Genomic DNA, 17,314 nt, shown 5'->3' with positions numbered 1-17,314 from the left:
GTTTGCCCGAATCGTCCGGTTGAACAAAAAAATGTCTTAGATTATAGTTATTATATTATGTTATTTAAGAATGTTTTAAATTAATAAAGAAAATTGTATGGATTAATATTGATTATGATATTATTATTTATTTTTTTTTTTTGTTCATAACTGATAATAATATACACTTACTTATAACTAAAATAACTAATATGACACACGATCACAACGTATAGTTTGTACAAAATATAGAGCCAATAAACGTGAAGCGTGTAGGTATGTGAAATTGTTTTCAAGAAGTGTCTTTGTACACGCGCGTGCATCGTACAACATAAACAACAACAATAGTGTAAATCAGGAACTGGCGAAATACTTTCAAAAATTGTCTTAAAATACGAAATGAATTTAATGAGTAATTATTGTCAAATACAGAATATTATATAGATCCACTTGGAAAAAAAACCTACATACCTAATTCAATAAAAAATAAATTGTAAATTGTTCAAGTGTTTTCAATAAATTGATGGTTGTTTTACAAAAGCCTAATTGTTTTGTTTTTTTCCGAAAACGTTAACCTAGTCTGAGTTATAAAACATTTATTCGACCAGTTCTAAGCAGAAATTATTATCATAACTTCAACACTATTGAAGCCTACTGTAGGATACTTACGATTATTACTTCTATAGTATTATAATAGAAGTAATAATTAATAATAATAATGTAGTATAAAATATAATCATAATAGTATGCACAATTTAAATACAAGTTACACTGTATAATACATTCTAAAAGCAAACGTAAATACAATATACAATTATTATTGTATTTCAAATTGTGTAAGTGTTTGAATATATAGGTAGCCACCATTGGCGCAAATAGGTGGGGGCTTGGGGGGACTTAGTCCCCCATATTTCTGCCAAGTCCTCCCAGTTTAAAAGTCAGTAATTAGTACTGAGCATATATAATTTTTAGAAAATATTATAGGAGGAGCTTTAGTCCCCCCAAAATAATTTGTCTATTTGCGCCTATGGTAGCTACTAAATAAATATAAATATAAGAAGTTCAAAAACTGTCCATTCCCGACAGTAATTATTAGGTACTGCTGTCATTTAAACAAGTTTGCCTCAAATGCCTCAGTCGTCTCACCCTTGCTACACCCCTGTGAATAATAGTAATTATTAAATAGATCAAAGAATATGACGGAATTATCATAATAATATAATTATAATATAGGTAATCTAGAGTTGATTAAGAGGAATTCATAGAATTAAAAACCATAATACTTGAATGTGTGTCCCTTCGTTTCTTATTAATTTATTTTCCCCGAATGGAAATGGCCGGCTTAATAATTATATATAAGTCCGATGAAGTAACACGGCCGATTTTTATCAAACCATTCGTAAAAATAAATAGTAATAATTGAATATAGGTAATGAATATTATATTAAATACTTTTTTTTTGACCTGATACTAATAATATATAATATGTATATATTTATAGTGTTATATAAATGTAAACAACTAGCGAAAGCCTAACCTAACCTAACCTACAGAGAACGGCTATAATAATTATTTTGTACCTAGCTCGCGCGGTAGTTGAGCTGTTGATTTAGTGAACATTTTTATAGTTTTCGAAAACGACTGCTTGCTCTGATGCATAATATTATAATAATATATTTTATAATCTCTCATCAAACGCCTTAGGTGCTCGTGTAATTATTGAATTAAACTGAAAAAAAAAAATATGAAAACTGACAATATCCGTAAAAAGCTCAAAAAGAGTAAAATTATTTTAAACATTTTATTGTGTATAGAAAATCGTCACCTAAGAACCATCATGGCCAATCTCAGTTTTCCCAACTTTTCAGGGTGAACAAAAAACTGTTTTTTTATTAGGAATTTTGAATGTTGGGATACCTCTTGACATTAACTAACTCTAAAACGTTTCATCTTATTGTCAATAATAATTATAATATTAGTAAAACTAATTTCATCGAGTTGTTGGTTGCTGACGGCTCTCTATTGTTGGTGGCAGTTCCGATATTTTTAGATAGGCCATGATACCACTAATAACAAATGATTTTAGATAGGCCATGATACCACTAATAACAAATGATTTTAGATAGGCCATGATCACATTTTGAATTTTCACAGCGAACCTATCGGACAAACATCAAAACTAATCACTTGGTCTCACGCGTCTCGAAATTACGAATCTATTGATATAATATAAAACGTATTTTTGAATTTTTTGAGATTGGCATGATGGTTCTTAGGTGACGAAATGCTAATATGAACATTCAGTACAATTTTCAAGTATCTACAGTCATTCTTATTTTAATTAAAACAAAATAAGAAAATCGTAACATGAGAATTCGAGTGACCGGGACGCAAATAGACTATGACCCTTTTTGAATCTTTTTTTCGGAACGCAATTCAGCTACTGATAATCATTTCGGATGCAAGTAGTATGCTCCCAAAAATGTGTTTAAGCCCTTGTGGTTTTGAAGTGTGAATTTTAAAGTGTTTTTAAGTGTGAAATTATGTATTAAAATTACTATAAGACATAATACATAATTTATACCTAATATTAAAACATATCGTTCACGTACCTAGGTAGTACCTATGAAAACCATAAACCATAAACCATGATGCCCAGCATATTATATTTCAGTACTTATCCACTCGTTATCCACTTAATATAATATAATATAGTACATTTTTTTGTTTTATGTTCAGTTCTGGTCACTGCCAGTCCAAGCTTATTCTATTATTATTATTTTTTTTTTTTTTTGGTTAAAAAGGGTCGATCCTTCAGAGCTTAGAATGTTTTCATAATGACGTAACGTCCAAATATTTTTTTAAATAAAAATTTTCATATTCATATAAAAGAAACTAAGATTGTAAAATACTAACCAATTATATTATATACCAATTATTTTCAAATCCTTGATTGCAAATGTTTTGCTTGTACCTGCACCTATATTATTGTTAGCACACTGATATAGTGATTTCCCTCATGATCGTTCTCAGCAATAAAATCGTAAAGTGGCTTCTTTACCAGCACATTGATTTAAACGCTTACCTTGAATCTAAAAACAGTTCTATATCCATAAAATTAAAATTAATAAAATGTATATTCTTATAATGTAAGTAACAAAAGCTGGTAGCTGATATACATTATCAGCCATCCCAATAGGCGTCTTCTGAATAATTTATGATTATTAAATATTTTATTTGTATTTAAAAATCAGATTAGACTGCTATCACAAATTAAAGTTGCTTAATTCTTAATTTGAATTAACTTTCTTTTTTTGCTTTTTAAAACAGATTTATCTACGGGAACCTCAGACCTCTTCCTTTTTTATGTTTTGGTATACAATGTAGTATTGTAGTTATTAAATAATATATGATGCTAATTAATTATTTTTTCAGTTTTATCATTTTGAATAATTTGTTTTCTATTTTTAAAATGGATGTACCTGTTGTTGCCTCAGACCTTTTCCTACTTTTTTTTTGAAACGATATAGGTTAAAGATAAGTTCATTAATTATTTTTGCTTTGATTAAATTTTTTTTTGCTATTTAAAATGCATTTATTTGTAATTGCTCCAGACCTCTCCCATATTTATGTATAATATTCAAGTTAATTTAGCTGTTACCTATTATTTTGAATAATGAATGACTGTATCTAATGTCTTGAATGACTGAATACAGTTTATGTATCATTAATGGGGAAGTATAATAATTTAAATAATAATTTATTGAAATAAACACTTTGATATTTATAAAACAGTTTTATTAAAATGTATGAATTACCTAGTAATTTATTGTACTAAATATTATAATCAAATCGTGTTCACAACGTGGCTACTATATAGATAGCTACTACCTACTAACTTCACACCTCATTTGGTCACGCTATTAAATGTAATACAAAACTAGTGTGAACGAAGAACGGTAATTTAATAGTAACTAGAGTGTAATAGTGTTGTATCTTACTCTACAGTAGATTCAAAATTAAAATTCTGCAAACGTTATATGAAAGTCTTATAAAATATATAGGTACCTACAGTGGCGTCATTTCAGTTTTCAATGGAGGGGGGCAAAGGTTTTGACCGGCCCGAATGGGTAAAAAAAAATCCGCACGCTTCGCTCGCAACCACATATTATCTACTTAAATTTTTTTACGGTACCCTTTTTATTAACTAGGTAACATCATTTTTAAATAGAAGGCAGCAGATATTTTAGAAAAAGAATTGTATACCTATATCATTTAAAAGTCTACAAACTATTTTATGGCAATATTTTTATTAATAAATAAAAATATTAGTAGTTTATTAGGATATCTTCATTTTCTTATTTTTGAAAATATATCAACTGCATTATCTATAGACCAATTTTACCTGATTTATCACTAATGGCCCATACTTTATTACCTTATATAGGTATACTATATATTTACAAATTAATATTATCTTAAATCATAATATATTTTTTTTTAATTGCTTGATTATGGGCTCAAAATTTGTCTGTTTATTAAACAGAAATTATTTTCGATTTTTGAGCGGTAATTTTATATTTTTCGCCAAACCACTCATTTATTTTTTTTTAAGTCATATTTTGCCCAAATAAAAAAATTTGTGTAAACACGAGTCACGAAAAAAAAAAAATTTAATTTAGGTAGAATAAAGTACTACTATAATATTAACACAATACGCAAAATAGTTGAATAATACACGACTGTCGCGAGTTAACTGAAGTCCGTGATCAATGATAATCAATTAGAGCGCCAATCGGTTGTTGTTTTTAGAATTTGTATTAATTTTAGATTTTAGAAATTAAACTACACGAGATTATGATACTAATTATTATTATTGTTGTGCATACACCAATATTAATATTATGTTCATTTTCCTTCACAAAACACACTCACACAAACAAACATACATTAATACATACTCATACATACAATGTGTGCGTCCCCGCATACGTCTAAATATAAATATATTCCAACTATCAATTAGTAAAAATGTATCATTGTGACAATAATTTCTTAGTACATAGTACCAATAATATTTTCTGAAAATATTATAAAATAGTCATATTTTTAAGCTAATAAAATATAATAATAGTAAAACGGCAACAACTGGGCACCGGCCCATCGGGCCGCTTTTAAAATCAGAAAGGGGCAAATGCCCACCTTGTACCCCCCCCCCCCTCAAATGACGCCAATGGGTACCTACCTATACTAAAATTACTTACATTAATCCAAATATTTTGTAACAGCCATTTTAGTACCTATATAGGCATCAAATTTCGGTTTTACGAAAAAGTACATACCTAATTATAATATTCACTAATTATTGAAATCATTTATAAATACATTTTTATTCGACTATATTATAATCAGTATAAATATACAAAATAAAATTAAACACATAAGAAGGCGGTTAAATACATATTATTGTGTAGGTATTTAATTTTTCAAACGTCCTGCCCTAGCATCTGTTATGACACCCCAGAGTTCAATGATGAAATCGTCCGTGAATCCTAATTCGTCTAAATCAGAGTTGTCGACAGCCTCCGCAAAGTCCATGCTGTTCAACTTATCTTCTCCTTTCTCCCAGATCTGTGTAGCTGTAGGCGAGAAATAAAACAAAGAACATTAAGTATAGGTTAATATTTGTTTGATACAAACATATTATATTATACAGTTAAAAATTACCAAGTTCGAAGTCGCTAATTCCCAACAAGTTTTCCAGCAGTTGATTGATTTTATCAATACCTTTTTGTGACTCGTCAGTCTACAAACAAATTAGATACATTTTTTTTGTTATCGGTCAAGTCTTGGTCTAAATATTGATACACGCAAAATATTGTATTACCTCTTTTTGAATTTCAGCCGCCCCGTTGGCTTTGAACCGTAACGTCTCTTTCCCATTTCCGTACGAAGCATTCTTCCCTCGTTTGGAACCCCTCGGCTCGATATTCGCTGATAACGTAAAAAAAAACGAACACATAATAAATTAATGAATTAAGTATTTAATTTCATTAGACTATATTATTAGACTTAATCCTTAAAAATTACATACAAAATCCCGCTTTGATTGGCTCTATTAGCCGCAACGTGAATACAGATCCTTTTGGAATATCTTTTAACATTTTGGCCACTTCGTAGTGTCTTCTGCCAACCATCGTTTCATTGTCTATTTTTTCAATATGATCACCTACCTGTAAAATAAGTAATATATATTACTAAATTGGTATATCCATAAAAATCAAATTATATTTATAAACCCTTCTTAGACTGCAGTTAGTAGTATAATTAGTATATAACTACCAAAGTGGTAACGTATATATATATTATATCACGATTCACTGTTATAGAAGAGAGTTTGAGACTTATAAGTTATAAGTTTAATAATTTAAACAATGTTTTTTTTTTTTTAATAATAAGTTTAAAATGTACTTATACCAAATAAATTAAACCCATTTTAAAATATAATCTTACATATTTAAATATTTTATACATAGTTAGAAAAGGATACGTCATTTACAAGTTACATGAAATATATGATAAAAAAGTACAATTTCATTATTTAAAATGTTTTTCGTCAGAAAAAACTCACACTTATGTACGAAATGTTATCAATGATGCTATTTTCTTTAATACGTTTTATGAAACAATATCCAGACCCATTATCTGTGATTGTCAGACCAAGTGCTTCGTTTGTCTTGGCGATTTCGATTTCTTTTGGCCGTCCTTGTGAAATCAAACATAAGAATATATAAGTATAAATAGATGTATGATTAATAGTAAAATTTACTAAATTAATACATAATATTATTAAATTAAATATCTTTTTTAGAATTTATTTCTACGAATAACTATATAATTATAGATGCTCGGAATATTGATACGGTCCATACAATTTATAAAAAAAGAAATAAAAAATGCGGAAAACTGGTACTATTCAAAATTTAATTTTCAGGGGTCCTAAAATATTTACAATGTTTATAATATAATTTTGATAAATCACCATCGTCAACAAGTTAAATTTAAATAATACTTAAAACAAAAAAATAATAACAAAACACAAATAAGTACGTCATACAAAGTAGCAGGCAGATAAAATAAATATAAAATATAGGTACAATAAATATAATATAATATAATTTATGATTAATAACAATTAATTCATATACTTTGCTATATTATTTAAAAATTGTCCTATTTGAATTGCTTTATTTAAGAATCTATCACATTCGTTGTGTAGTTTGTCTTGCAAGGTTATTTTTTTTTTTTTTTTTGAACTTTTAGGCGGTAAGGTATTGTGTATATTTGATGGTTTCCCATCGATCGTCGGTAAAATAAAATTAAAAATAATCGTTGATATTTAATTCTTTTTTTTTCATAAAAGTTTGGGAAACCTTGACTATTGTGGACCATACCAGTATTCCGCGTTTATAAAGACCGTACCAATTTTCCGTTTACCATAATTATATTATGTAACAATGTAACAATTGTAACATCATATATCTACTAGTCAGTAAAATGAACGATTTTTAAATTACCTTTACGATGTACGAAAATAAAATCATCCAGACCGATTTGACTGCCCAGAAGTTTAGTCATGTCCATTTTGTGAGTATTTAAAGTGCAAAACAGAATCTATAACAGAAGTTTAAATATAGTTTAGCATATTATTTATACAAATACCTATACTTTAAAGTTTAAACCTATCATGTATAATGTATTAAATAATATGTATGTTTCTTAAAAAAAAATTTTAATTTCGTAATATATATAATATTATATTAGTAGCATGCTACTAGATATTTTTTCTCTGCAAGAAAAACTGTGGAATCACAGATAATATATTGTTGGGTATAGTATAGAGGAAAAAATATCTAGCAGTACCTAGGTACCTCGCTTTTTTGCCATTATAAATTCAATACTCAGCTGGTGTATAACATCATGAAAATATGACGCGCTTATATTAGTGCGCTATGCTTTCAGTTTCGAGTCATTTGCGTTTGATACGGATAATTAAAAGTGTTTCATTACACCGTAATAATGAATTTCTCATTGATGGAACAGTTCCAAAGAAAATACATAGTATTAGCAGTTGAATATTGTTCCATTGGTTGAATCTCATAATAATAATAATTATTGATGTCTTAACGCAACAACTATTTGACTGTGTACTACGTAATGAATAACGATCGACCACAATTCAACGGCCTCCAAAATAATGTTTACGCTGCAGTTATAATAATATTATTGTATAACGGATACTTAAAATGTATATAATATATAATATATAGTAATAAGCGGTCGGATAAAGATACGAAAAGCTAATGGACCAGTTTGAAACTGTAAAATATATTAATTTGATAATTATTATATAGTCGTTGTACGAATTAATACTTATTCATGATTCATGACGATGTAAAATGTACTACATAAATAACTATCACCGGAGAACCAGGAAATTAATCAATGGTAAAAAATTAAAAAATCACGCAATGTCATCTATATTTTAGTGACCGGACCAATATAGTATAAATAATATAATATTATGCTCGCTTTCCGGTGCAGTTTGTTATGGACATATTATAGCCACATAAGTATTTATTATATTATATTTCTTGTCTTCTTCTTGACCGGAAACCGATAACTGATTTTAATAATTTAATGCTACTGCACATCTAGATATCCGGTTTATGTTATAATCGATTTTTCTACAAGAAACTGCATCTCTAATCGATACTTATATAACAACGACACCTAGCTATATAATATTTTCCCAATACTTGTGAATTGTGATACCTACCTGAGTTTAGACTTGAGTTTATTATGCTACGTCATATTATAACTTGTTTTACTTCACTGGTTCGGTATTTTATTTATTTATGTACAGTTCAAAATTGTATTGATTCGCTGTTGATAAATACACTGTACATACTGTACATACTACATAGGTGTATATTAATAATATAATATATTATTAAAAAATAATAATTAAAGTTGTAAAATATATAGGTATACGTGAAAATAAAATATTATTTCTCTCATTTTTTAAAACAATAAGTTGTTAACGAAATATCTTAAATAGACACATTTCATTTGTATGTTTAATTCTAATGTAGAAGAAGTTAATACAAACTTTTACAATATTATTCTTGTGGAAGATTAAACATTTAATTAAATTGTGAGCGATCGGGTTATTACATAATTAATGAATATGACTTGTCAGTTATCAGTTATGATCAATATTGAATATACATTAATATATTTAGGTATACCTCTAGTGATGATACAATAATATTGTAATTTTTGATTATTAAACATATTTGTTTATTTATAGATATAATAAATATAATGAGGGACGAAGTGGCCGAGCGGTCTAACGCGTCGGCTGCGGCGCTGCCGGTCGCGGTTTCGATTCTCGGCCACTGAGCGGCATTTTTCTCCAAGCAAGTCACGGTGTCCGGAGAACAAGTGCCGCCATCCCCCACCCCGGGGCATGGCAGAAACCTACGGGTGCCCCATTCGAAATTCTGCCAAAATACACCCACGTGTTACACTCACCTACCGTTCTAAAACTCACAGTACCTCCCCTCTCCCAAAGGCCTAAGTTGCCGCGGGATAAAAATAATAAAAAAAAAAAATAAATAAATAAATATAATCTTCTGCTGAAGAAATGCGAAGAAATTGTCAACGATTTATTACTATTTGTTTTTAAATTAGCATTCAATTATTTTTTTCCATAACCTTGAAATTTAATGTCCTGTATCCGTGCCCTTCAGCTTTTTAGATATTAAAAAATACAAGATTTTATAAAGCGTAACTGATGTTAAGTAATTATTTGGTGTTCCATATTATATACTTATATATTGATTTGTGACTGAGAACTCAGTGTCTGGGCAGAGGCAGTGGCGAATCTAGGGTTTAATTTTTTTTTTTTTTAGGGGGGGCGGCCTCCTAAAAAATTACATCGAAGCCATAAATACACTACACACTTTAAAATATTTCTGTAAGTAAAAAAAAAGGCTGCTGTCTGTTGAAGAGGTCTGGGGGTGGCGAGGCCCTGGGCCCCCTTCCCTGGATCAGCCACTGGGCAGAGGTATACCATATCAAAATATTTATACGTAGACAACGTTTATTTTTATTTTGAATATTATAATGATATTACCTATATGTATTAATGGATCATTTCGTCAAAAATATGTATAAATAAGTAATAAACAAGCGTATAATTTATAGCATTTACTTATCTATGATTTATAGGTACCAACATATATTAAATATATGCACGTCAGCCGTTAAAAACTCAAGTGTTAATAACATTTGTAATTTTTACAGATTTGAAGAAACCGCGTACCTATAGTACAACCTACGTTGTAATATTTGCAAAACAATAATAATAATGATTATTATTTACTAAAAATAATTACTTATATATTATGCACGTGTTACGTGACGTGTTAAAAAACGAGAAGGAAAAGATAACGTTTTCACGTGAAATAGCTGTAGGTATATAGGCTCTCGTGACTACGGTGTATAAGTGGATTGTATAATTTTATTTACGATACCTATTTCATTCGGTATGAATATAACGTAATGTGTGTTCCTTGTTTTTTTATCACAGATGGCAGTTTTATTCTATGAAAGCATGCCATACAGCTGATTATATCGTTGAGATTTCCTTGCATCGTCGAAGATGACGTGTACCTATACCCGCCTTTAAACACGCAGTTTAATAGGTATGTATATTATTATTATAACTATTACGTCATGAAAAAAATCATCTCGAATATTGTTTTTGTGTATTTAATAAGTAATAACGTAAATATTGTTGTATATTGTACTTATATTATAGGTATAGTTACTACATAGATGTTATAGTATACCTACTCGATATATTTATTATTTTTAATATATGTTAATTTTCGAGACATGTTTAAGCTGCTCAATTGGTTTTAATCCGCAATAAGTGTAATATTATATTATAATATGAGTCATATAAGTTATTTTATGTCTATAATATAATATGTGTAATGTGCAGGTTGTGAAATATATTGTATTATCTTTTTATAGTTTATATACAAACGTGTATAGGCTTGGGACTAATGTCTGTGATAATTTATAACTAATATTTAATATTGTGTGATTATTTTTTTATACCTAGCTCATTAGAAGCTCTTCCTCTTTTAATTAGTAAGTCGCGTCCATTATTATAACACGCTCTTATTTAATATTAAAAATATTTTAATTACGTATATAGCAATATTATAAAACAAAGTTTGATTTCCATAAAACCTATTTTTTAAATATATTTTAAATGTCAAAAATAATTTGTCTATTTTTGAATGCACTATTTGCACTATATTATTAATAGATATAAACACAAAAGTTGCAGTCATTAATATTTATAATGCAATTTCTGTATAGATCTCTATATCAACTCTATACATAGTATTCTGTTTTAAATCGATTTAATTTGTTAAATTGAATTATATTTATTATTTATCCCATAATATTTCTAATTTAATAATAATTAATATTGTTCAACCACTTTAAACAAGTATTTTTATAGTAAGGTAAACAGGGGCGGATTTACCCATAGGCCACCAAGGCACTGGCCTAGGGCGCAATATTTTTTGGGGCGAAATTTTTTAGTTAATTTTTACTTTTTAATTTTTCATAATTTCATAATTCTATTTACCTAAATTTATATTTTATATTATTTTTTTACGTATACAACTTGCATGAAACTGGAGAATGGCTCACGTAGTCACGTCGCAGTAACGTTTTAATTTATAAGCTATAATAACCTTGCCGTTTGAGTTTAATTCTGCGACCAGCGCGCGCCGCCACCGCTAGAGGTTCGACATCGACACTCGACGAGGCAGTTGCCGGCGTTGCCTGTGTTAATGCATAGGAGGTGGTATACGGGTATGCGGCGTACACACGTACAATATTGTGAGTGGCGCATGCGCAAAACGCCAGCCAAGGCAGTCAAATATACTGCCTCGGGCCGCCGGGTACATTACTACATTGTATAAAGCCACTCTACTAGCTAGGTGGGGGATAACTCGCACAGTGCTTAGTGGAATGACCCACCTCACCCCGCACCCGGCACCACAATATTAGAATACTGGAATTAATTCTGGAAATCAGGTTTCTTGATAAAGTAATTAATAATAATAAATATTGCGACGACGTGCGACGCTAGCACTGTCGCCCGTCTCCTGTATAGTGCATACTGCATACTGCTCAGAAATTTGCTAATCAATTACGATTATAGAGATTAGAGTGCTCACATAAATCAAGGCGCAAAATGATTTAATTATTGTACAAGTGTACAAATGTACCTATGCAAAATTGTATTAATATTTATTTGTTTAGTTGGTATAAAAATACCTAAATACAATTTTTATAGTTCTTTATAGTTCATGGAACATTACTACCCCCTCCCCCGTGGGAGCACGCCAATGTACGGGGCGCTAGTGTTGTAATGCCTAGGGGCGGAAAAATGGTAAGTCCGCCTCTGAAGGTAAAACATATTATTTTACTTACAATCATGTAGAAAAATATATTTTCAAAACCTTAAACATTTTTCGAAATAGTGAACAGTGTTTACTGTTAAAAAATATATAGCTATATTACTTTATCAATTGTTTTATTCTATGGTAATTGTTTTTTTCTACATATTCATTGTTTGGTGTATAATGTGTAGGAACGTCATTATTTATAATATTATTATGTACTGACAATTAGGTCACAATATATTATATTATGTTTAGTGGTGCTAAATAAGAACACACTCTGATTTCCATTGGCAATTGGCATCCTCTGATCCATCCTGTTATATCGTATAACGACGAATTATTTTCGAAATGAAAATTATTATGTATACGTTGTAATTAACAATTACTGGTCCTAACCAGTACAAAAGTATCCGGCACATGTTGATAATGATCGGTCTGATTCTAAAAATCACTAACCGTGCACCATGGTCTATAACATTGTGCATATAGCTGTATTCAAAACACGAAATTATTATACAAATTTATTTTTAATCTCAGTTCTTTTTTTATGGTTAGCTAAAGTCTGATGTAGATACATGTAAGTATAATGCGTACTTATTTATACTGAGTATAATGTTATGACCTTTTTTTTTTAATATCTTTTTTATTGAACAAAACTAATTTTTTTAAATGAAAACATTTTGTGCTCCGATAATATTTATAACATACGAGTATACCTATTACCAGCTATCATACAGAAGTACTGAACACAATTTAATAGAGATACATATACATTTTAAATTGTATACGAGTATTATGTTTTACTTGCAGTTTTATAGTAAAGAACATTTGTGATCATCCGTAAAACTAGGTAATTTTGTACATATTTTCGTAGACAAACTATTAGTACACCTATAGAAAATACTTTCAACAAAGGTGTAATTATTATATTCGTCTTTCAATTAAATTTCAAAAAAAAAAAAAATAATTATAATAGTATCCCATGCATTAAATTTCGAAATGTACGAATGAAGAAACAGCTGCATAATAGATATAATTACTCGCATAATATAATGATATAATAATATTAAATGTTAAATTATGATTTATCATGTTAATAGATTAGTGTCTAAGCTGGTATACGGTAGCAGCCGGTAGGACATTGGTCGGTAATCGGTATAAATATCCATTGAATCCAATATATAATAATATATATTATACCAAATGTATCCTTAATGAAAGAATAGTCAATTATTAATGTTTATCAGTTTATATTTTTACACATATTAGGTACCTAGGTACTTTGTACTTGAATCATTTTTGCTGATGTGTTTTATACATAAATATGATGATTAATATAATTTTCTTATTTATTTAATAATTAATATATTAAACTTATTAAATAATAATAAATCCGATTCTCATGTGAGGCTATTATAGGTACGTACTATCTATAGTATCTAACAATCTACCATCCTTTAATATGTGGTTTATTCACTTCGATATACTTGTTGATCTCAGCGTTTTACCGACCGCAAACGTCATCAAGCGTACATCATTTAATACATTAATACGTCTTATATATAGGTACGAAGTGTCCCCCGTTTATGATGAGTAGTGAAATTTACATTACTGCGTCAATTAAATCCGTTTGCGAAACATTCCGTCCATAGCATTTAACTACATTTAACTACGAACTAGGTACAATTCGTCCACCCAAATATTTATTTTCTAAGCATTTTATTGAAGTTAGAAGTAAAAACCTACTAGGATCCTAACCTAACATAAGCTAACCTAACCTAGGTTCTTACAGAAAGTTATTGCATTTATTATTTTCTATAAGAAATCTTATTTTGTTTTATATTTTTTAGGTGCGATTAGTGCAATAATGGTTTTTTTGCACGTCGACTGTAAAATTTTTATTTTGTATTCTAAAAATGTCAATACACGAACACTGAAAATATTGTAATCAATAGAAATTAATTCAAACTATTTACCAGAAATAAATAACAAAAACATTCTGAGAACAATGTAACAATGTAACAATATATTTAACAATACTGAAAACCGTACAAATATACAACCAATCATTTTGTAATCTATAGGTAAATCCATGTTATATTATACAATAAATAAACTGAGGGTCAAGTTATATAAACTCTAATAATTATTATTTGGATACTAAGAAATAAACAGTAAATTTTTGTGGTTGCTTAGAAGTATTTAATATGTTTTATTTAAATTTGAACTTGATAATCAAAATGAGTTTTCTAATAATTATTATTTAATAATAATCATAAAACACATTAATAACCATTACTGGGTATAAATAAATTATAGCCAAATGTTTTAGAGAAAGTTAAAAATTAAAATATGCTGCAATTTTAATTACAAATTAAATTAGCGCACTTTTTAGGGCATAATAATTACCTATGCTAGTAGTACATATTGACTTTTTTTATAAACACCTTAAATTTGAATATATTGCAGTCTATTATATAGTTTATAATCGATTATAATTATAATTTAATATTAATATTCCTGCGAATAAGTTTAAAAAAAATTTATTTATTACTTTTACAGTTCAACAGTTGTTCTTATTTACACTTATTTAGAGTGTATACAATATAATAATATATAAAACATAGAACCTTAGCTTTACGTACATTTTTAATATTTCACTATTTCAGACAGGACAATATTGTTAACTGCATTAATCAATTTACTCTAAACACTAATGTTTGGAATATAATTACATTCTTTCTTCGCTGAATTGTATTATTATGTTTGTTCCTACTCGAATAAAATGTCTGTTAACAAAGAAAACCTCCAAAACGTATATTATGCGTTTTATTATAGCTAAAGATTGTGCAATATATTCTTTTTTTTCTCAATTATGAATTAAATATCTATGATAAGAATATATGATATAATAGGTACACAATATAGTGAACATCTACATTCCACGTTATTAATTATCTATGCAGACCTTTGTCTTTATATTCGTACCCAAATGCAGGTATTAATATATAATAGATTTATTGAAAATGAGTTTTAATTTTAATATATTTAAATTTTAAATGTACCTATTTAAAATTATGTGAATTCTAAATTGGAGTTATTTTGAAATGTATTTTAAAAAAAAGGCGGGTAAGTCGTGGATGCCGCTCTGCTGTACAGTAGGTTACAAGTGGGTTACTGTAATGGATGGAATTAAATTTGAATCCAATGATATTATATCATTGTATACGAAAAACGATTCTGAACGGAGATGATTTGTCAGTCTAGGATATATTATTTTTAAAGAAAAACTTATGGAGAACCTTGTACCAAATTTTAAAAACTTAGTTATAAAAGAAAAAATTTTTACGATTTTTCAACCACTAAATTACTTGCAAATTTTCGCAATTTTGACATATTTCGTATAAATTTGAACTTTAAATGCTTATAAATAAAAATTGTGACAATGTATTCCTTTTATTTTGCAACTGCTATTGTAAAAATATGTTAGGAGCCTTGTATTAAATTTCCAAATCTTAGAATTAAAAAGAAAAACTTTTATGAATTTCTGTCTAAGATAATTTGAACATTGCCGTAATTTTTACGTATTTAGTCAAAATTTGAACTTTAAATGCTTATAAAAAAAAAATCGCGACTATATATTTCTTTTATTTTTCAATTGCTATTGTAAAAATATATTATGAGCCTTGTATTAAATTTTGAAATCTTAGATATAAAAGGAAAATTTTTTATGAATTTCTAGCATAAAATAATTTACGAATTTTCGTGATTTTTACATAATATGTTGTCAAAATTTGAACTTTAAACGCTTATAAATAAAAATTGTGACAATGTATTCCTTTTATTTTGCAACTGCTATTGTAAAAATATGTTAGGAGCCTTGTATTAAATTTCCAAATCTTAGAATTAAAAAGAAAAACTTTTATGAATTTCTGTTTAAGATTATTTGAACATTGCCGTAATTTTTACGTATTTAGTCAAAATTTGAACTTTAAATGCTTATAAAAAAAAATTGTGCCTATGTATTTTTATAATTTTTGAATGGGAGTTAGAACAACATATGTGGACCCTTATATTAAATTTTCAAGTATTTTGTCCCAGCTAATTTTTTTTTATCAACATTTATAAAAAAAAAATCAAAAAAAATCGATTATTTCAATTGCCTATAAATAGATTAAAAATTAGTGAAATATTTTGAAAATAAAACTATATAAAGAAAATGTCAATTTAAACAACTGGTAAAATTTTCAAGTGTCTACGACTCATACTTTTTGAATAATAACAAATATCAAAAATCGTTTGAGGCTAAACCGTTATTTAATGCGGTTTTGTAAAAATTTAAATTTCAAACACTCCTAAAAATTTTTTGTCTTAGTCCGGTTGAGTTTTTTTTACAGATATTTAAAGAAAAACTTATGGAGAACCTTGTACCAAATTTTAAAAGCTTAGTTATAAAAGAAAAAAATTTTACGATTTTTCAACCACAAAATTACTTGCAAATTTTCGCAATTTTGACATATTTCGTATAAATTTAAACTTTAAGCACTTATAAAAAAAAATTGTGACTAACGATTTTGGATTTTTTTTTATCACTGTGAGAACAACTTATAAGAAACCTTGTATTAAATTTTCAAAGTTTTCTATCCAACCAAAAATTTTTTATCGTTATTTTAAAAAAAAATACTTAGAAAAATTGAAAATTTCATTTGTCTATAAATAGCTCAAAAAAAGTCGAAACACTTTGAAAATTTAACCCTGTATAGACAACGCTAATA

At 27.9% G+C, this 17,314-nt stretch overlaps 1 protein-coding gene across 1 annotated transcript in view; it reads right to left on the bottom strand.

Annotated features, from left to right (window-relative positions):
• Positions 1–5,344: 5,344 nt before the first annotated feature.
• The window catches only part of LOC100159302 (PDZ domain-containing protein GIPC1), a 25,833-nt gene continuing 13,863 nt past the window's right edge, over positions 5,345–17,314 (bottom strand). Inside the window, 6 exon segments of the mRNA NM_001293391.1 lie at positions 5,345–5,618; positions 5,707–5,785; positions 5,867–5,973; positions 6,074–6,212; positions 6,611–6,744; positions 7,557–7,653. Of these exon segments, the coding sequence (NP_001280320.1) occupies positions 5,458–5,618; positions 5,707–5,785; positions 5,867–5,973; positions 6,074–6,212; positions 6,611–6,744; positions 7,557–7,653 (717 nt within the window). The 3' untranslated portion in view covers positions 5,345–5,457.

The sequence above is a fragment of the Acyrthosiphon pisum genome, chromosome A2 (genome assembly GCF_005508785.2).
Source record: "Acyrthosiphon pisum isolate AL4f chromosome A2, pea_aphid_22Mar2018_4r6ur, whole genome shotgun sequence".
Classification (NCBI taxonomy): Eukaryota; Metazoa; Arthropoda; class Insecta; order Hemiptera; family Aphididae; genus Acyrthosiphon; species Acyrthosiphon pisum.
This window is presented reverse-complemented; position numbering and strand designations above follow the sequence as displayed.